At 47.0% G+C, this 21,277-nt stretch overlaps 1 protein-coding gene across 10 annotated transcripts in view; it reads right to left on the bottom strand.

The window, feature by feature from the left end:
• Nucleotides 1–21,277, bottom strand: part of LOC135055433 (parathyroid hormone/parathyroid hormone-related peptide receptor-like) — a 182,802-nt gene that overhangs the window by 20,570 nt on the left and 140,955 nt on the right. For 9 of the 10 annotated variants that reach the window (XM_063959502.1, XM_063959500.1, XM_063959497.1 and 6 more), the window contains 3 exons: nucleotides 7,146–7,299; nucleotides 6,845–6,905; nucleotides 595–661 (listed from right to left, as the gene is read on the bottom strand). The exons of the other annotated variant lie outside the window; for it this stretch is intronic. In XM_063959502.1, the coding sequence (XP_063815572.1) occupies nucleotides 595–661; nucleotides 6,845–6,905; nucleotides 7,146–7,299 (282 nt within the window). The remainder of the gene's footprint in view (nucleotides 1–594; nucleotides 662–6,844; nucleotides 6,906–7,145; nucleotides 7,300–21,277) is intronic. 10 annotated transcript variants of the gene reach the window in all.

Here is a 21,277-nt window from a genome sequence, read left to right as displayed (position 1 = left end):
CCTTCCCTACATATTAAACACCCCATACCACCCTGGAAGTCATGTACCAGAGCCCCTTCATTCAGCCTAATGACCCCTTCTAGAGTTTAGCCCCATCTGTGCAGTAAAGGCGATATTAGCAGAAATTACTGCTCCAGGTCCTACATGCTGAGCAGAAGATAGAGCACCCCCTACCTCCCGCGGGACATCAAAGCTGCCGCTGATAGCACCCCCCACCCCTACCTCTGAAGGATGGGTAGGGTGCCCAGCACATTGCTGTGCCCAGGGGCCTACACTACTGTTAAGACGGCACTGCACCCACCCCATGCTTGGTTCTGAAGATGCGACTGAAAATAGTGGTATGCAGATGCTCCACCCACAGTAGGTCACAGCTCAATCTACCACATGCCCACAGGATGCTTCTCTTTCGTGCCATACCGTTGCCACCCAGTAATGCTCCTTCAGTCGTCTATATAAAGCAACTGAGATGTCTCTAACTCAGAACTGAACCATCATGTTTAAGTACAATGGAAATACCCATCTGTCCAATAGATATATGGCCTTGCAAAGTTGTGAAAATGTACTAAATAGTATAGTTATCCAGTTTTAATTTACCAACGTAGCTGCAAGAATGGGAGCCTGATAAATCCACTTCATGTGACCAGCGCTCAGATCCCAGCACCTGTATATGAAGAGGGAGAGAGTACCTGGTGGGTGACCGTATATACACTTCTCAAATATTTAGCAAACAGCAAGTTGTAATACACAACAGCTGGAAAATTAGGACAAATCAATCTGCTCTCCTGCTTCACACAAGCTACAGTACACCTAGCACATGACCAGTGTCCCCTTCTCAGTCTGTTACACAGAATCAGCACTTTCAGGAGCAAGCTGGCTGCAGACAGAGAGGGCAGAAGTCTCTGGGGACTGCAGCATTGGAGTGCCCCATTGGAATGAGATAGAGTGACCATATTATCCCTTTTACCTGGGACGCTCATGGATTACACAGGATCTGTGGCTGTCTGACTTCAATCCTACGTTTCAGCTGGTTTTAATCAGCCACAGAACCTGTGTAATCCATGAGCGTCCCAGGTAAAAGGGATAAAATAAGATTTTACTTACCGATAAATCTATTTCTCGGAGTCCGTAGTGGATGCTGGGGTTCCTGAAAGGACCATGGGGAATAGCGGCTCCGCAGGAGACAGGGCACAAAAAGTAAAGCTTTTCCGATCAGGTGGTGTGCACTGGCTCCTCCCCCTATGACCCTCCTCCAGACTCCAGTTAGGTACTGTGCCCGGACGAGCGTACACAATAAGGGAGGATTTTGAATCCCGGGTAAGACTCATACCAGCCACACCAATCACACCGTACAACTTGTGATCTAAACCCAGTTAACAGTATGATAACAGCGGAGCCTCTGAAAGATGGCTTCCTTTAACAATAACCCGAATTAGTTAACAATAACTATGTACAACTTATGCAGATAATCCGCACTTGGGATGGGCGCCCAGCATCCACTACGGACTCCGAGAAATAGATTTATCGGTAAGTAAAATCTTATTTTCTCTATCGTCCTAGTGGATGCTGGGGTTCCTGAAAGGACCATGGGGATTATACCAAAGCTCCCAAACGGGCGGGAGAGTGCGGATGACTCTGCAGCACCGAATGAGAGAACTCCAGGTCCTCCTTAGCCAGAGTATCAAATTTGTAAAATTTTACAAACGTGTTCTCCCCTGACCACGTAGCTGCTCGGCAAAGTTGTAATGCCGAGACCCCTCGGGCAGCCGCCCAAGATGAGCCCACCTTCCTTGTGGAGTGGGCCTTTACAGATTTAGGCTGTGGCAAGCCTGCCACAGAATGTGCAAGTTGGATTGTGCTACAGATCCAACGAGCAATCGTCTGCTTAGACGCAGGAGCACCCATCTTGTTGGGTGCATACAATATAAACAACGAGTCAGATTTTCTGACTCCAGCTGTCCTTGCAATATATATTTTTAATGCTCTGACAACGTCCAGTAACTTGGAGTCCTCCAAGTCACTTGTAGCCGCAGGCACTACAATAGGCTGGTTCAGATGAAATGCTGACACCACCTTAGGGAGAAAATGCGGACGAGTTCGCAGTTCTGCCCTGTCCGAATGGAAAATCAGATATGGGCTTTTGTAAGATAAAGCTGCCAATTCTGACACTCTCCTGGCAGAAGCCAGGGCTAGAAGCATGGTCACTTTCCATGTGAGATATTTCAAATCCACCTTTTTTAGTGGTTCAAACCAATGAGATTTTAGGAAGTCCAAAACCACATTTAGATCCCACGGTGCCACTGGAGGCACCACAGGAGGCTGTATATGCAGCACTCCCTTAACAAAGGTCTGGACTTCAGGGACTGAAGCCAATTCTTTTTGAAAGAAAATCGACAGGGCCGAAATTTGAACCTTAATAGATCCCAATTTGAGACCCATTGACAATCCTGATTGCAGGAAATGTAGGAATCGACCCAGTTGAAATTCCTCCGTCGGAGCACTCCGATCTTCGCACCACGCAACATATTTTCGCCAAATTCGGTGATAATGTTGCACGGTTACTTCCTTCCTTGCTTTAATCAAAGTAGGAATGACTTCTTCCGGCATGCCTCTTTCCTTTAGGATCCGGCGTTCAACCGCCATGCCGTCAAACGCAGCCGCGGTAAGTCTTGAAACAGACAGGGACCCTGCTGAAGCAAGTCCCTCCTTAGAGGTAGAGGCCACGGATCTTCCGTGATCATCTCTTGAAGTTCCGGGTACCAAGTCCTCCTTGGCCAATCCGGAACCACTAGTATCGTTCTTACGCCTCTTTGCCGTATAATTCTCAATACTTTTGGTATGAGAGGCAGAGGAGGAAACACATACACCGACTGGTACACCCAAGGCGTTACCAGCGCGTCCACAGCTATTGCCTGCGGATCTCTTGACCTGGCGCAATACCTGTCCAGTTTTTTGTTGAGGCGAGACGCCATCATGTCCACCATTGGTCTTTCCCAACGGGTTACCAGCATGTGGAAGACTTCTGGATGAAGTCCCCACTCTCCCGGGTGAAGATCGTGTCTGCTGAGGAAGTCTGCTTCCCAGTTGTCCACTCCCGGGATGAACACTGCTGACAGTGCTATCACATGATTCTCTGCCCAGCGAAGAATCCTTGCAGCTTCTGCCATTGCCCTCCTGCTTCTTGTGCCGCCCTGTCTGTTCACATGGGCGACTGCCGTGATGTTGTCCGACTGGATCAATACCGGTTTTCCCTGAAGCAGAGGTTCTGCCTGGTTTAGAGCATTGTATATTGCTCTTAGTTCCAGAATGTTTATGTGAAGAGACGTTTCCAGGCTCGTCCATACTCCCTGGAAGTTTCTTCCTTGTGTGACTGCTCCCCAGCCTCTCAGGCTGGCGTCCGTGGTCACCAGGATCCAATCCTGTATGCCGAATCTGCGGCCCTCCAATAGATGAGCACTCTGCAACCACCACAGAAGAGACACCCTTGTCCTTGGAGACAGGGTTATCCGTAGGTGCATCTGAAGATGCGACCCTGACCATTTGTCCAACAGATCCCTTTGGAAAATTCTTGCGTGGAATCTGCCGAATGGAATCGCTTCGTAAGAAGCCACCATTTTTCCCAGGACTCTTGTGCATTGATGTACAGACACCTTTCCTGGTTTTAGGAGGTTCCTGACAAGCTCGGATAACTCCTTGGCTTTTTCCTCCGGGAGAAAAACCTTTTTCTGAACCGTGTCCAGAATCATCCCTAGGAACAGCAGACGAGTTGTCGGCATTAACTGGGATTTTGGAATATTCAGAATCCACCCGTGCTGTTTTAGCACTTCTTGAGACAGTGCTAATCCCATCTCTAGCTGTTCTCTGGACCTCGCCCTTATTAGGAGATCGTCCAAGTATGGGATAATTAATACGCCTTTTCTTCGAAGAAGAATCATCATCTCGGCCATTACCTTTGTAAAGATCCGAGGTGCCGTGGACAATCCGAACGGCAGCGTCTGAAACTGATAGTGACAGTTTTGTACAACGAACCTGAGGTACCCCTGGTGTGAGGGGTAAATTGGAACGTGGAGATACGCATCCTTGATGTCCAAGGATACCATAAAGTTCCCCTCTTCCAGGTTCGCTATCACTGCTCTGAGTGACTCCATTTTGAACTTGAACTTCTTTATGTACAGGTTCAAGGACTTCAGATTTAGAATAGGCCTTACCGAGCCATCCGGCTTCGGTACCACAAAAAGAGTGGAATAATACCCCTTCCCTTGTTGCAGAAGAGGTACCTTGACTATCACCTGCTGAGAGTACAGCTTGTGAATGGCTTCCAACACCGTCTCCCTTTCGGAGGGGGACGTTGGTAAAGCAGACCTCAGGAAACGGCGAGGTGGATCTGTCTCTAATTCCAACCTGTATCCCTGAGATATTATCTGCAGGATCCAGGGATCTACTTGCGAGTGAGCCCACTGCGCGCTGTAATTTTTGAGACGACCGCCCACCGTCCCCGAGTCCGCTTGAGAAGCCCCAGCGTCATGCTGAGGCTTTTGTAGAAGCCGGGGAGGGCTTCTGATCCTGGGAAGGAGCTGCGTGTTGCTGTCTCTTCCCTCGACCTTTGCCTCGTGGCAAATATGAATAGCCCTTTGCTCTCTTATTTTTAAAGGAACGAAAGGGCTGCGGTTGAAAAGTCGGTGCCTTTTTCTGTTGGGGAGTGACTTGAGGTAGAAAGGTGGATTTCCCGGCTGTAGCCGTGGCCACCAAATCTGATAGACCGACTCCAAATAACTCCTCCCCCTTATACGGCAAAACTTCCATATGCCGTTTTGAATCCGCATCGCCTGTCCACTGTCGCGTCCATAAAGCTCTTCTGGCCGAAATGGACATAGCACTTACCCGTGATGCCAGTGTGCATATATCCCTCTGTGCATCACGCATATAAAGAAATGCATCCTTTATTTGTTCTAACGACAGTAGAATATTGTCCCTGTCCAGGGTATCAATATTTTCAATCAGGGATTCTGACCAAACTACCCCCGCACTGCCCATCCAGGCAGTTGCTACAGCTGGTCGTAGTATAACACCTGCATGTGTGTATATACTTTTTTGGATATTTTCCATCCTCCTATCTGATGGATCTTTAAGTGCGGCCGTCTCAGGAGAGGGTAACGCCACTTGTTTAGATAAGCGTGTTAGCGCCTTGTCCACCCTAGGAGGTGTTTCCCAGCGCTCCCTAACCTCTGGCGGGAAAGGGTATAATGCCAATAATTTCTTTGAAATTATCAGCTTTTTATCAGGGGCAACCCACGCTTCATTACACACGTCATTTAGTTCTTCTGATTCAGGAAAAACTATAGGTAGTTTTTTCATACCCCACATAATACCCTGTTTAGTGGTACCTGTAGTATCAGCTAAATGTAACGCCTCCTTCATTGCCAAAATCATATAACGTGTGGCCCTACTGGAAAATACGGTTGATTCGTCACCGTCACCACTGGAGTCATCGCCTGTGTCTGGGTCTGTGTCGACCGACTGAGGCAAAGGGCGTTTCACAGCCCCTGACGGTGTTTGAGTCGCCTGGACAGGCACTAATTGATTGTCCGGCCGTCTCATGTCGTCAAACGACTGCTTTAGCGTGTTGACACTATCCCGTAGTTCCATAAATAAAGGCATCCATTCTGGTGTCGACCCCCTAGGAGGTGACATCCCCATATTTGGCAATTGCTCCGCCTCCACACCAATATCGTCCTCATACATGTCGACACACACGTACCGACACACAGCAGACACACAGGGAATGCTCCTAATGAAGACAGGACCCACTAGCCCTTTGGGGAGACAGAGGGAGAGTTTGCCAGCACACACCAAAAGCGCTATATATATATCAGGGATAGCCTTATAATAAGTGCTCCCCTATAGCTGCTTTGTTATATAAAAATATCGCCATAAATTTGCCCCCCCTCTCTGTTTTACCCTGTTTCTGTAGTGCAGTGCAGGGGAGAGACCTGGGAGCCGTCCTGACCAGCGGAGCTGTGAGAGGAAATGGCGCCGTGTGCTGAGGAGATAGGCCCCGCCCCTTTTCCGGCGGGCTCGTCTCCCGCTATTTTGAGAAATCAGGCAGGGGTTAAATATCTCCATATAGCCTCTAGGGCTATATGTGAGGTATTTTTAGCCTTTATAGGTACTCATTTTGCCTCCCAGGGCGCCCCCCTCCCAGCGCCCTGCACCCTCAGTGACTGCCGTGTGAAGTGTGCTGAGAGGAAAATGGCGCACAGCTGCAGTGCTGTGCGCTACCTTTAGAAGACTGCAGGAGTCTTCAGCCGCCGATTCTGGACCTCTTCTGTCTTCAGCATCTGCAAGGGGGCCGGCGGCGCGGCTCCGGTGACCATCCAGGCTGTACCTGTGATCGTCCCTCTGGAGCTTGATGTCCAGTAGCCAAGAAGCCAATCCATCCTGCACGCAGGTGAGTTGACTCCTTCTCCCCTCAGTCCCTCGCTGCAGTGATCCTGTTGCCAGCAGGAATCACTGTAACATAAAAAACCTAGCTAAACTTTCTCTAAGCAGCTCTTTAGGAGAGCCACCTAGATTGCACCCTTCTCGGCCGGGCACAAAAATCTAACTGGAGTCTGGAGGAGGGTCATAGGGGGAGGAGCCAGTGCACACCACCTGATCGGAAAAGCTTTACTTTTTGTGCCCTGTCTCCTGCGGAGCCGCTATTCCCCATGGTCCTTTCAGGAACCCCAGCATCCACTAGGACGATAGAGAAAATGGAGCTGTGTAGCTTTTTACGATGTGCCCCGTATTACTGGCCTGGAGAAGCAAAGTAGAGCAATTTATGAGAAACCAATCTATGAATACATACTGTGTATCAGCTAGAGACACCCGTACACTTGCCCACACAGAGACAAATACTGCTGGGAGACCTATACGAAATAAATAATAAAATATATATAAATAACATGCAGAGAAGGCACATTGCCAAATCTATACATAAATACACACATATGCAAAGGTTAGGTACCAGGGCTATGAATAGGACTTAATATGACACATAGCATATATGTAAAAAAACAAAAAACATGTCTTCAATTTACACCTATTCATAGTGAGTGACAAGTCGCAGCACCATAAGCATCTATCAGGCACACATACACCAGTCTCACCCCAGCCAATGATGGTCAGCGCCCAGAAGTAGCTACGGTCAGACAGATATGCCATAAAGATGAGACTGTGCAGGTAGAGACCTTCTACGAGGATCCAGTAGTGATTCGTTGCCAGAAAGTAAAGGAACAGAGTGACTGTCACCTTGCATCCAATCTAAACAAACAACATATTACAGTAGGTCATGAACTTTTTACACAATGTAAGTTAGAGCTGGTTAGTCCGTTCGTTCGTTCGTTCGTTCGTTCTTCAATAGCATAGCACCACGGATTTACTGCATTGTGCGTTCATAGAGACATGGCCTTTGCTTGATGTGAAACATGATATTTCCTATGTGATTTAGTGTTATAATAGTAAAATTTGCTGTAGTATAACCAGGGCCGGATTAAGCCTTGGGGGTGCCCGGGGCACTTAAGACAGAGGGGCCCCGGTGGAAGGTAGGGGATGTATATTAGATTGTGCATACCTCTCAACATGTCCCATTCCAGGAGGGACAAAAGGCTCTCTGCCTGGACTTCCCACTTAATATATGATTGATGTAACCTGTGTTTAACTATTTAATTGATAAGAAAGGTATTTCAACGCAGGTGTTTGCAATCATAAATTAAGAAGGAAGTCCAGGTAGAAAGCATTTTGTCCCTCCTGGAATGGGTCATGGTAGGAGGTATAGATTGTGTATATTACAATTAAACTAATGGTGTATATTAGTTTTAAAGCAATAGTTTAATAATACCTGGGTACTGTTAATACAGTAGCTCCACCTAATTGAAAGACAACTATTTTATCAAATGTTTTTGTAGCGGAACAAAGACAACTTAAACAACCTTAAAATACTCATAGAAAAATAAAATGTATCTTGTCACATGCAAGAATAGCATCAGCCTCTGTATTACTTACACACTGGGACAGGACCCAGGAGCACTTTCTGTGTGTGTGTGTGTGTGTGTGTCTCTATCTCTAGACCCAAATGGTTTAGTTGAATAAAAGTTTACACAGTACTCAGACACCCAGGCAGGGAGGAGGAGAAGCTAGGATCCCTGTGTCACTTACAGCTCTCTCCACCCTCCTATCTCTATTCTGGTCAGAAAGCTCAGTTGGTAGCTCATAAAACATAATATTTCTGTGTCTCTGCCTGCACTGCATACTGTCCTGCTCGCATTCTGGCTCTCACAGTAAGAGGGAAAGCTAGTGATATCAGTGTGCTTTGGCCGGGGGGGCCCTGACAAAGGGGGCCCGGGGTACAGTATGCCCTGCATCCCCCTCTTAATCTGGCTATAAGTATAATTCTCATCATTGTTTTCCTGTAGACCTGTACATTGTCCTGCAACCATAGGGGATTTTCCATATAGAAAACATGAAACCAGAGAATGGATATAGTGTTGCAGAGTGAGGCATAGTGGATATACACCCTCTATGCATTGTATGTGCTTCAATATGCCTGGTCTGTGTAATGTGGTATGTTGGTTATTATGTGGTAGTCATTCATTTGTTTATTATTTACACAAGTATATTCAAATATATATTAATTGTATTTTGATAACATTAGTTGTATAATAATTATTTATTACATATCTCTTCCCTAATCCATCAGTGATAGGTGATTTGTAGAATTGCTGCATGTATGATGTTAGAAATTCACTCTTGTCCACCTGCAGGTAATATTCGGGATCCGGACTGAAAGTCGACAGTAACTAGGTCGACAATGTCTAGGTCGACCACTATTGGTCGACAGTAACTAGGTCGACAGGGTGTCTAGGTCGACAGGGTCTTTAGGTCGACATGTTCTAGGTCGACAGGTCAAAAGGTCGACATGAATTTTTCACAATTTTTTTTCTTTTTTTGAACCTTTTCATACTTAACGATCCACGTGGACTACGATTGGAACGGTAATCTGTGCCGAGCGAAGCTGAGCGGAGCGAAGGCACCATGCCCGAAGCATGGCGAGCGAAGCGAGCCATGCGAGGGGACGCGGTGCACTAATTGGGGCTCCCGGTCACTCTACGAAGAAAACGACACCAAAATAACATTAAAAACTAGGGATGTGCACTTGAAATTTTTCGGGTTTTGTGTTTTGGTTTTGGGTTCGGTTCCGCGGCCGTGTTTTGGGTTCGACCGCGTTTTGGCAAAACCTCACCGAATTTTTTTTGTCGGATTCGGGTGTGTTTTGGATTCGGGTGTTTTTTTCAAAAAACCCTAAAAAACAGCTTAAATCATAGAATTTGGGGGTCATTTTGATCCCAAAGTATTATTAACCTCAAAAACCATAATTTCCACTAATTTTCAGTCTATTCTGAATACCTCACACCTCACAATATTATTTTTAGTCCTAAAATTTGCACCGAGGTCGCTGGATGACTAAGCTAAGCGACCCTAGTGGCCGACACAAACACCTGGCCCATCTAGGAGTGGCACTGCAGTGTCACGCAGGATGGCCCTTCCAAAAAACACTCCCCAAACAGCACATGACGCAAAGAAGAAAAAAAGAGGCGCAATGAGGTAGCTGTGTGAGTAAGATAAGCGACCCTAGTGGCCGACACAAACACCTGGCCCATCTAGGAGTGTCACTGCAGTGTCACGCAGGATGGCCCTTCCAAAAAACACTCCCCAAACAGCACATGACGCAAAGAAGAAAAAAAGAGGCGCAATGAGGTAGCTGTGTGAGTAAGATAAGCGACCCTAGTGGCCGACACAAACACCTGGCCCATCTAGGAGTGGCACTGCAGTGTCACGCAGGATGGCCCTTCCAAAAAACACTCCCCAAACAGCACATGACGCAAAGAAGAAAAAAAGAGGCGCAATGAGGTAGCTGTGTGAGTAAGATAAGCGACCCTAGTGGCCGACACAAACACCTGGCCCATCTAGGAGTGGCACTGCAGTGTCACGCAGGATGGCCCTTCCAAAAAACACTCCCCAAACAGCACATGACGCAAAGAAGAAAAAAAAGAGGCGCAATGAGGTAGCTGTGTGAGTAAGATAAGCGACCCTAGTGGCCGACACAAACACCTGGCCCATCTAGGAGTGGCACTGCAGTGTCACGCAGGATGGCCCTTCCAAAAAACACTCCCCAAACAGCACATGACGCAAAGAAGAAAAAAAGAGGCGCAATGAGGTAGCTGTGTGAGTAAGATAAGCGACCCTAGTGGCCGACACAAACACCTGGCCCATCTAGGAGTGGCACTGCAGTGTCACGCAGGATGGCCCTTCCAAAAAACACTCCCCAAACAGCACATGACGCAAAGAAGAAAAAAAGAGGCGCAATGAGGTAGCTGTGTGAGTAAGATAAGCGACCCTAGTGGCCGACACAAACACCTGGCCCATCTAGGAGTGGCACTGCAGTGTCACGCAGGATGGCCCTTACAAAAAACACTCCCCAAACAGCACATGACGCAAATAAAAATGAAAGAAAAAAGAGGTGCAAGATGGAATTGTACTTGGGCCCTCCCACCCACCCTTATGTTGTATAAACAGGACATGCACACTTTAACCAACCCATCATTTCAGTGACAGGGTCTGCCACACGACTGTGACTGAAATGACGGGTTGGTTTGGACCCCCACCGAAAAAGAAGCAATTAATCTCTCCTTGCACAAACTGGCTCTACAGAGGCAAGATGTCCACCTCATCATCATCCTCCGATATATCACCGTGTACATCCCCCTCCTCACAGATTATCAATTCGTCCCCACTGGAATCCACCATCTCAGCTCCCTGTGTACTTTGTGGAGGCAATTGCTGCTGGTCAATGTCTCCACGGAGGAATTGATTATAATTCATTTTAATGAACATCATCTTCTCCACATTTTCTGGAAGTAACCTCGTACGCAGATTGCTGACAAGGTGAGCGGCGGCACTAAACACTCTTTCGGAGTACACACTTGTGGGAGGGCAACTTAGGTAGAATAAAGCCAGTTTGTGCAAGGGCCTCCAAATTGCCTCTTTTTCCTGCCAGTATAAGTACGGACTGTCTGACGTGCCTACTTGGATGCGGTCACTCATATAATCCTCCACCATTCTTTCAATGGTGAGAGAATCATATGCAGTGACAGTAGACGACATGTCCGTAATCGTTGTCAGGTCCTTCAGTCCGGACCAGATGTCAGCATCAGCAGTCGCTCCAGACTGCCCTGCATCACCGCCAGCGGGTGGGCTCAGAATTCTGAGCCTTTTCCTCGCACCCCCAGTTGCGGGAGAATGTGAAGGAGGAGATGTTGACAGGTCGCGTTCCGCTTGACTTGACAATTTTGTCACCAGCAGGTCTTTGAACCCCAGCAGACTTGTGTCTGCCGGAAAGAGAGATCCAAGGTATGTTTTAAATCTAGGATCGAGCACGGTGGCCAAAATGTAGTGCTCTGATTTCAACAGATTGACCACCCGTGAATCCTTGTTAAGCGAATTAAGGGCTCCATCCACAAGTCCCACATGCCTAGCGGAATCGCTCCCTTTTAGCTCCTCCTTCAATGCCTCCAGCTTCTTCTGCAAAAGCCTGATGAGGGGAATGACCTGACTCAGGCTGGCAGTGTCTGAACTGACTTCACGTGTGGCAAGTTCAAAAGGTTGCAGAACCTTGCACAACGTTGAAATCATTCTCCACTGCGCTTGAGACAGGTACATTCCACCTCCTATATCGTGCTCAATTGTATAGGCTTGAATGGCCTTTTGCTGCTCCTCCAACCTCTGAAGCATATAGAGGGTTGAATTCCACCTCGTTACCACTTCTTGCTTCAGATGATGGCAGGGCAGGTTCAGGCGTTTTTGGTGGTGCTCCAGTCTTCTGTACGTGGTGCCTGTACGCCGAAAGTGTCCCGCAATTCTTCTGGCCACTGACAGCATCTCTTGCACGCCCCTGTCGTTTTTTAAAAAATTCTGCACCACCAAATTCAAGGTATGTGCAAAACATGGGACGTGCTGGAATTTGCCCATATTTAATGCACACACAATATTGCTGGCGTTGTCCGATGCCACAAATCCACAGGAGAGTCCAATTGGGGTAAGCCATTCCGCGATGATCTTCCTCAGTTGCCGTAAGAGGTTTTCAGCTGTGTGCGTATTCTGGAAACCGGTGATACAAAGCGTAGCCTGCCTAGGAAAGAGTTGGCGTTTGCGAGATGCTGCTACTGGTGCCGCCGCTGCTGTTCTTGCGGCGGGAGTCCATACATCTACCCAGTGGGCTGTCACAGTCATATAGTCCTGACCCTGCCCTGCTCCACTTGTCCACATGTCCGTGGTTAAGTGGACATTGGGTACAACTGCATTTTTTAGGACACTGGTGAGTCTTTTTCTGACGTCCGTGTACATTCTCGGTATCGCCTGCCTAGAGAAGTGGAACCTAGATGGTATTTGGTAACGGGGGCACACTGCCTCAAGAAATTGTCTAGTTCCCTGTGAACTAACGGCGGATACCGGACGCACGTCTAACACCAACATAGTTGTCAAGGCCTCAGTTATCCGCTTTGCAACAGGATGACTGCTGTGATATTTCATCTTCCTCGCAAAGGACTGTTGGACAGTCAATTGCTTGGTGGAAGTAGTAAAAGTGGGCTTACGACTTCCCCTCTGGGATGACCATCGACTCCCAGCAGCAACAACAGCAGCGCCAGCAGCAGTAGGCGTTACACGCAAGGATGCATCGGAGGAATCCCAGGCAGGAGAGGACTCGTCAGAATTGCCAGTGACATGGCATGCAGGACTATTGGCATTCCTGGGGAAGGAGGAAATTGACACTGAGGGAGTTGGTGGGGTGGTTTGCGTGAGCTTGGTTACAAGAGGAAGGGATTTACTGGTCAGTGGACTGCCTCCGCTGTCGCCCAAAGTTTTTGAACTTGTCACTGACTTATTATGAATGCGCTGCAGGTGACGTATAAGGGAGGATGTTCCGAGGTGGTTAACGTCCTTACCCCTACTTATTACAGCTTGACAAAGGCAACACACGGCTTGACAAATGTTGTCCGCATTTCTGGTGAAATACTTCCACACCGAAGAGCTGATTTTTTTGGTATTTTCACCAGGCATGTCAACGGCCCTATTCCTCCCACGGACAACAGGTGTCTCCCCGGGTGCCTGACTTAAACAAACCACCTCACCATCAGAATCCTCCTTGTCAATTTCCTCCCCAGCGCCAGCAACACCCATATCCTCCTCATCCTGGTGTACTTCAACACTGACATCTTCAATCTGACTATCAGGAACTGGACTGCGGGTGCTCCTTCCAGCACTTGCAGGGGGCGTGCAAATGGTGGAAGGCGCATGCTCTTCACGTCCAGTGTTGGGAAGGTCAGGCATCGCAACCGACACAATTGGACTCTCCTTGTGGATTTGGGATTTCGAAGAACGCACAGTTCTTTGCGGTGCTTTTGCCAGCTTGAGTCTTTTCAGTTTTCTAGCGAGAGGCTGAGTGCTTCCATCCTCATGTGAAGCTGAACCACTAGCCATGAACATAGGCCAGGGCCTCAGCCGTTCCTTGCCACTCCGTGTGGTAAATGGCATATTGGCAAGTTTACGCTTCTCCTCCGACAATTTTATTTTAGATTTTGGAGTCCTTTTTTTTACTGATATTTGGTGTTTTGGATTTTACATGCTCTGTACTATGACATTGGGCATCGGCCTTGGCAGACGACGTTGCTGGCATTTCATCGTCTCGGCCATGACTAGTGGCAGCAGCTTCAGCACGAGGTGGAAGTGGATCTTGATATTTCCCTAATTTTGGAACCTCAACATTTTTGTTCTCCATATTTTAATAGGCACAACTAAAAGGCACCTCAGGTAAACAATGGAGATGGATGGATACTAGTATACTTATGGATGGACGAGCGACTGCCGACACAGAGGTAGCTACAGCCGTGGACTACCGTACTGTGTCTGCTGCTAATATAGACTGGATGATAAGGAGATGAAATTAATATATATATATATATATATATATATAATATCACTAGTACTGCAGCCGGACAGGTATATATATTTATTATGTAATGACTGATGACAGACCTGCTGGACACTGTCAGCTCAGCAGCACCGCAGACTGCTACAGTAAGCTACTATAGTAGTATGTATAAAGAAGAAAGAAAAAAAAAACCACGGGTAGGTGGTATACAATTATGGATGGACGAGCGACTGCCGACACAGAGGTAGCTACAGCCGTGGACTACCGTACTGTGTCTGCTGCTAATATAGACTGGATGATAATGAGATGAAATCAATATATATTATATCACACTAGTACTGCAGCCGGACAGGTAGATATATTTATTATGTAATGACTGATGACGGACCTGCTGGACACTGTCAGCTCAGCAGCACCGCAGACTGCTACAGTAAGCTACTATAGTAGTATGTATAAAGAAGAAAAAGAAAAAAAAAAACCACGGGTAGGTGGTATACAATTATGGATGGACGAGCGACTGCCGACACAGAGGTAGCTACAGCCGTGGACTACCGTACTGTGTCTGCTGCTAATATAGACTGGATGATAATGAGATGAAATCAATATATATATATATATATATATATATAATATCACTAGTACTGCAGCCGGACAGGTATATATATTTATTATGTAATGACTGATGACGGACCTGCTGGACACTGTCAGCTCAGCAGCACCGCAGACTGCTACAGTAAGCTACTATAGTAGTATGTATAAAGAAGAAAGAAAAAAAAACCACGGGTAGGTGGTATACAATTATGGATGGACGAGCGACTGCCGACACAGAGGTAGCTACAGCCGTGGACTACCGTACTGTGTCTGCTGCTAATATATACTGGATGATAATGAGATGAAATCAATATATATTATATCACACTAGTACTGCAGCCGGACAGGTAGATATATTTATTATGTAATGACTGATGACGGACCTGCTGGACACTGTCAGCTCAGCAGCACCGCAGACTGCTACAGTAAGCTACTATAGTAGTATGTATAAAGAAGAAAGGAAAAAAAAAAAAAAACCACGGGTAGGTGGTATACAATTATGGATGGACGAGCGACTGCCGACACAGAGGTAGCTACAGCCGTGGACTACCGTACTGTGTCTGCTGCTAATATAGACTGGATGATAATGAGATGAAATCAATATATATATATATATAATATCACTAGTACTGCAGCCGGACAGGTAGATATATTTATTATGTAATGACTGATGACGGACCTGCTGGACACTGTCAGCTCAGCAGCACCGCAGACTGCTACAGTAAGCTACTATAGTAGTATGTATAAAGAAGAAAGAAAAAAAAAAAAAACACGGGTAGGTGGTATACAATTATGGATGGACGAGCGACTGCCGACACAGAGGTAGCTACAGCCGTGGACTACCGTACTGTGTCTGCTGCTAATATAGACTGGATGATAATGAGATGAAATCAATATATATTATATCACACTAGTACTGCAGCCGGACAGGTAGATATATTTATTATGTAATGACTGATGACGGACCTGCTGGACACTGTCAGCTCAGCAGCACCGCAGACTGCTACAGTAAGCTACTATAGTAGTATGTATAAAGAAGAAAGAAAAAAAAAAACCACGGGTAGGTGGTATACAATTATGGATGGACGAGCGACTGCCGACACAGAGGTAGCTACAGCCGTGGACTACCGTACTGTGTCTGCTGCTAATATAGACTGGATGATAATGAGATGAAATCAATATATATATATATATATATATATATAATATCACTAGTACTGCAGCCGGACAGGTAGATATATTTATTATGTAATGACTGATGACGGACCTGCTGGACACTGTCAGCTCAGCAGCACCGCAGACTGCTACAGTAAGCTACTATAGTAGTATGTATAAAGAAGAAAGAAAAAAAAAAACCACGGGTAGGTGGTATACAATTATGGATGGACGAGCGACTGCCGACACAGAGGTAGCTACAGCCGTGGACTACCGTACTGTGTCTGCTGCTAATATAGACTGGATGATAATGAGATGAAATCAATATATATTATATCACACTAGTACTGCAGCCGGACAGGTAGATATATTTATTATGTAATGACTGATGACGGACCTGCTGGACACTGTCAGCTCAGCAGCACCGCAGACTGCTACAGTAAGCTACTATAGTAGTATGTATAAAGAAGAAAGAAAAAAAAAAACCACGGGTAGGTGGTATACAATTATGGATGGACGAGCGACTGCCGACACAGAGGTAGCTACAGCCGTGGACTACCGTACTGTGTCTGCTGCTAATATAGACTGGATGATAATGAGATGAAATCAATATATATTATATCACACTAGTACTGCAGCCGGACAGGTAGATATATTTATTATGTAATGACTGATGACGGACCTGCTGGACACTATCAGCTCAGCAGCACCGCAGACTGCTACAGTAAGCTACTATAGTAGTATGTATAAAGAAGAAAGAAAAAAAAAAACCACGGGTAGGTGGTATACAATTATGGATGGACGAGCGACTGCCGACACAGAGGTAGCTACAGCCGTGGACTACCGTACTGTGTCTGCTGCTAATATAGACTGGATGATAATGAGATGAAATCAATATATATTATATCACACTAGTACTGCAGCCGGACAGGTAGATATATTTATTATGTAATGACTGATGACGGACCTGCTGTACACTGTCAGCTCAGCAGCACCGCAGACTGCTACAGTAAGCTACTATAGTAGTATGTATAAAGAAGAAAGAAAAAAAAAACCACGGGTAGGTGGTATACAATTATGGATGGACGAGCGACTGCCGACACAGAGGTAGCTACAGCCGTGGACTACCGTACTGTGTCTGCTGCTAATATAGACTGGATGATAATGAGATGAAATCAATATATATATATATAATATCACTAGTACTGCAGCCGGACAGGTAGATATATTTATTATGTAATGACTGATGACGGACCTGCTGGACACTGTCAGCTCAGCAGCACCGCAGACTGCTACAGTAAGCTACTATAGTAGTATGTATAAAGAAGAAAGAAAAAAAAAAACCCACGGGTAGGTGGTATACAATATTATATATATATTATATACAATTATATATATATATATATATATATATATATATATATATATATATATATATATATTAAACTGGTGGTGACTGGTGGTCAGGTCACTGGTCACACTATCAGCAACTTGCAAGTAGTACTCCTAAGCAGACAATCACAATATATATTATACTGGTGGTCAGTGTGGTCACAATGGCAGTGTGGCACTCTGGCAGCAAAAGTGTGCACTGTACGTTATATGTACTCCTGAGTCCTGCTCTCAGACTCTAACTGCTCCCCACTGTCAGTGTCTCCCCCACAAGTCAGATAATATACAGTCACACTATCTATCACTTCCGCAAGTAACTAGTGCTCCTCCTAATGCTCCCCAAAATTACTACTGTGTCTCTCTCTACTGTCTCACTCTCTTCTCTATAAACGGAGAGGACGCCAGCCACGTCCTCTCCCTATGAATCTCAATGCACGTGTGAAAATGGCGGCGACGCGCGGCTCCTTATATAGAATCCGAGTCTCGCGATAGAATCCGAGCCTCGCGAGAATCCGACAGCGGGATGATGACGTTCGGGGCGCGCTCGGGTTAACCGAGCAAGGCGGGAAGATCCGAGTCGCTCGGCCCCGTGTAAAAAAACATGAAGTTCGGGCGGGTTCGGATTCCGAGGAACCGAACCCGCTCATCCCTATTAAAAACTCATGTCAACCTTTTGACCTGTCGACCTAGAACATGTCGACCTAAAGACCCTGTCGACCTAGACACCCTGTCGACCTAGTTACTGTCGACCAATAGTGGTCGACCTAGACATTGTCGACCTAGTTACTGTCGACTTTCAATACTACACCCGTAATATTCATGGCTCCATCAGTGAATGAAGCATTGTCACTTGCTGTTTAGTGTGCTGAAGGGAAATGTAGGGGTGGGATTTGCAACCCCTCCCCTCTGTCTACTTGCTGTTTAGGTGTTAGGTTTTCTTATTATTTCATGGGAATACACAGGCAATATGGTAAATGTCTTTTAATATTTGTGTTCGTGGTATCTTTCTGGACCAAAACATTGATAAAATATATATATATATATATATATATATATATATATATATATATATATATCTATATATATATATATATATATATATCTATATATATATACAGGTTGAGTATCCCTTATCCAAAATTCAAAATCATACATTCTTGGTTCCCCTACTGAGATAATGACACATATACATATATATTATATATCTATATAATATCCCTATATATACACATAATATATAATATATATGTCATTATCTCAGTAGGGGACCCAAAAATGTGGGCTGTATATATAAAATCACCCTCTCCAGGCAGAAAAAAGTGTTCTTCTATTCGTTATTTATGGACGCTGCACCGTTGCTATACATAAGGATTTGAGTGCTGTCCTACATCTACATATATATGTAGATGACGGACACTCGAAGGTTGACATGATTCATGTGCTTGCCGGGTGTCCTCCGTGAATGCTTTAGTAAATGGCAGCCCTCTGGACTGATAAATGAATACTCGTTATTGCATAGAGAAGTTAACATTTCAGTGCTTTATTAGTGCTTTATTAACTGCTTAACCTGATAACCTGACTAAAGAACAAATAAAGCGCTGAAATGTAGATATATGTATATATGGGTTGTCAGCATCCGGAGTCTTACCTCCGGTTCTGGTCCCTGTGGCCTTCCTGTTGGTTGGCTGGTGTGGCTGCGATGGATAGGAGCTGCGGCAGCAAGGTCCTCCGGTGCGGCTGCCAGGCATCTGGAGGCCGGGATCTGGGTCCTGGAGAGCAGAGCATGGCAGCCGGAGGTTTCTGTTTCCCGGTATCCTGTTGCAGGAGTGCGGCGTCTGGGAGGCTGAGGCCAGAGGTAGTGGCTGTGTGCTGGTTTCACATGTGTCCTCTGTGCAGGGAGCAGCCATGTTGGAGACAGTGGCGTTTTAAAAGAGGAGGAGGCCCGTGTTCAGCCTCCTCCATCGGGCCCCCTCTTCTCTGCCAGGAGCGCTGTAGAGTCTGAGCACTAGAGGGCTCAGACTCTACTGCACATGCGCAGATCTCCGGTAAAATGGCGCGGCAGCCATTTTCCCTGAGATTTCTCTACAGCGCATGCGCAGAACTCCGTGAAAATGGCCGCTGGGCCATTTTCACTGTGTTCTAACGGCTCTGCGGATGCCGGCGCTGGACTTCGGAGGGGTGAGTATTTTAAAAATGGGCGCAGTGTGTGCGGTGAGGGGCCCCTCTGGACTCAGGGGCCCGTGTGCACCGCACACACTGCACCCGTTATAGAAACGTCAGTGGTTGGCAGGGACGTGCAGTCAGGGGAGGCAGTGCCTCCCCTGTCATGAATGATTACAGTAATACAAAGAAGATACTTATGACACATATTATGTGTCATAAGTATCTTCTTTACATTATTCTAATCATTTTAAGGTGTTAAAGCAGTTTGGGAGGCACTGATAGCAGTGCCTCCCGCTGACAATGGTAATGGGGATAGAGAGGGGGCGGGGCTAAGCACTGGGCAGTAAATGCTCATTGAAAAAAGTTGTCAAAGCGGCACATCTACATGTGCCTTGTTGACAGCTACAGGCTTTCCCTGCCAGCAAGGCACATGTGATTGGACAGCAGATCCAGTGCTGGATCCGCTGTCCAATCACCCTTTGGAGGCAGCAAAACAAGGCTCACCTCTCTTCATTCCCCCTGAATCCTCTCTCCTCCTGTGTGCAGATTGAGTCCATGCTGAGCCGCCTGTACAGTAAGGGCTGTAACACACTGGCCGGTTTCTTCCGGATGGCAAAAAGCCGGACAAACTTTGTCCGGCTTTTTGCCATCCGGTAGAAACCGGCAGAGTATCGCACACAGGACGGCTTTGAGCCGTGTGTAATGCTGTGCGCATGCGCAGCATCAGACACGGCTTCAGAAAAAACCGTTGTGTGTGAAAGCTCCCCTTCACACACACGGTTCACTGGCTGCAAAGACGGCCCGGCGCCCGCCCGGCCGCCGGACCTTCCAGTGGTGAGACCCGGCTGCAACCCGGCAGCCGGGCCGGGGCCGTGCAGTGTGAAGGGACCCTAGCCCTCACACTGTTAACTACACTGCCGGCACGGGAAAAAGCCGTCTGGCTTTTTCCCGGCCGGCAAAAGCCGGGTAGTGTGTTTTAGCCCTAAGGGCTGTAACACACACTCCGGTTTTTCCCGGATGGCAAAAAGCCGGACAAACTTTGTCCGGCTTTTTGCCATCCGGGAGAAACCGGCAGAGTCTGTCACACAGGACGGCTTTGAGCCGTGTGTGATGCTGTGCGCATGCGCAGCATCAGACACGGCTTCAGAAAAAACCGTTGTGTGTGAAAGCTCCCCTTCACACGCACGGTTTACTGGCTACAAAGACGGCCCGGCGCCGGCCCGGCAGCCGGACCTTCCAGTGGTGAGACCCGGCTGCAACCCGTGCAGTGTGAAGGGACCCTACCCCTCACACTGTTAACTACAATGCCGGCACGGGAAAAAGCCGTCCGGCTTTTTCCCGGCCGGCAAAAGGCGGGTAGTGTGTTTTAGCCCTAACAGTGTCTGGCTGGCCCCTCCCACCAGGCTTAGAGTGGGCTGCGTGTGTCAGCCCTCCCCTGTCTTCCTGCTCCTCGGCTGCATACACTTCCTGGCTGTCTCTGTCCCGGGCTGGCTTCCTGCTCTTTACAGGACTACACTAAAAAGCCAGGTAGGGGCTGTGGTTACTGGGGGGTACTATGGAGGAGGGAGGGGGGCACTGTGTATAATGTAGCATGGGTGTCCTGTGGGGGAGGGGCTTCTGTACAATTCAATATATTATGGATGTGGGGAGGGCTGTATATATTATAATGTGCATTTTTTTTTTTGTGGGGGGGGGGCTGTTTATAATGTACTATAGCATACGTGTGCTATGGGGGAGGGGGTGCTTGTGTACAATGTAATATACTGTGGGTGTGCTATGGGGGAGGGAGGCTGTGCATAATGTTGCATGGGTGTGCTATGGGGGAGGGGCTGTGTATAATGTTGCATGGATGTGCTATGGGGGAGGGGGGCTTGTGTCCAATGTAATATATTATGGGTGTGGGTGTGCTATGGGGGAGGGGGGCTGGATATATTATAATATACTATGGATGTG

This window comes from Pseudophryne corroboree, chromosome 3, assembly GCF_028390025.1.
Source record: "Pseudophryne corroboree isolate aPseCor3 chromosome 3, aPseCor3.hap2, whole genome shotgun sequence".
NCBI lineage: Eukaryota > Metazoa > Chordata > Amphibia > Anura > Myobatrachidae > Pseudophryne > Pseudophryne corroboree.
The sequence above is the reverse complement of the archived record's forward strand: the minus strand, read 5'-3'. Positions and strand labels throughout refer to the sequence as shown.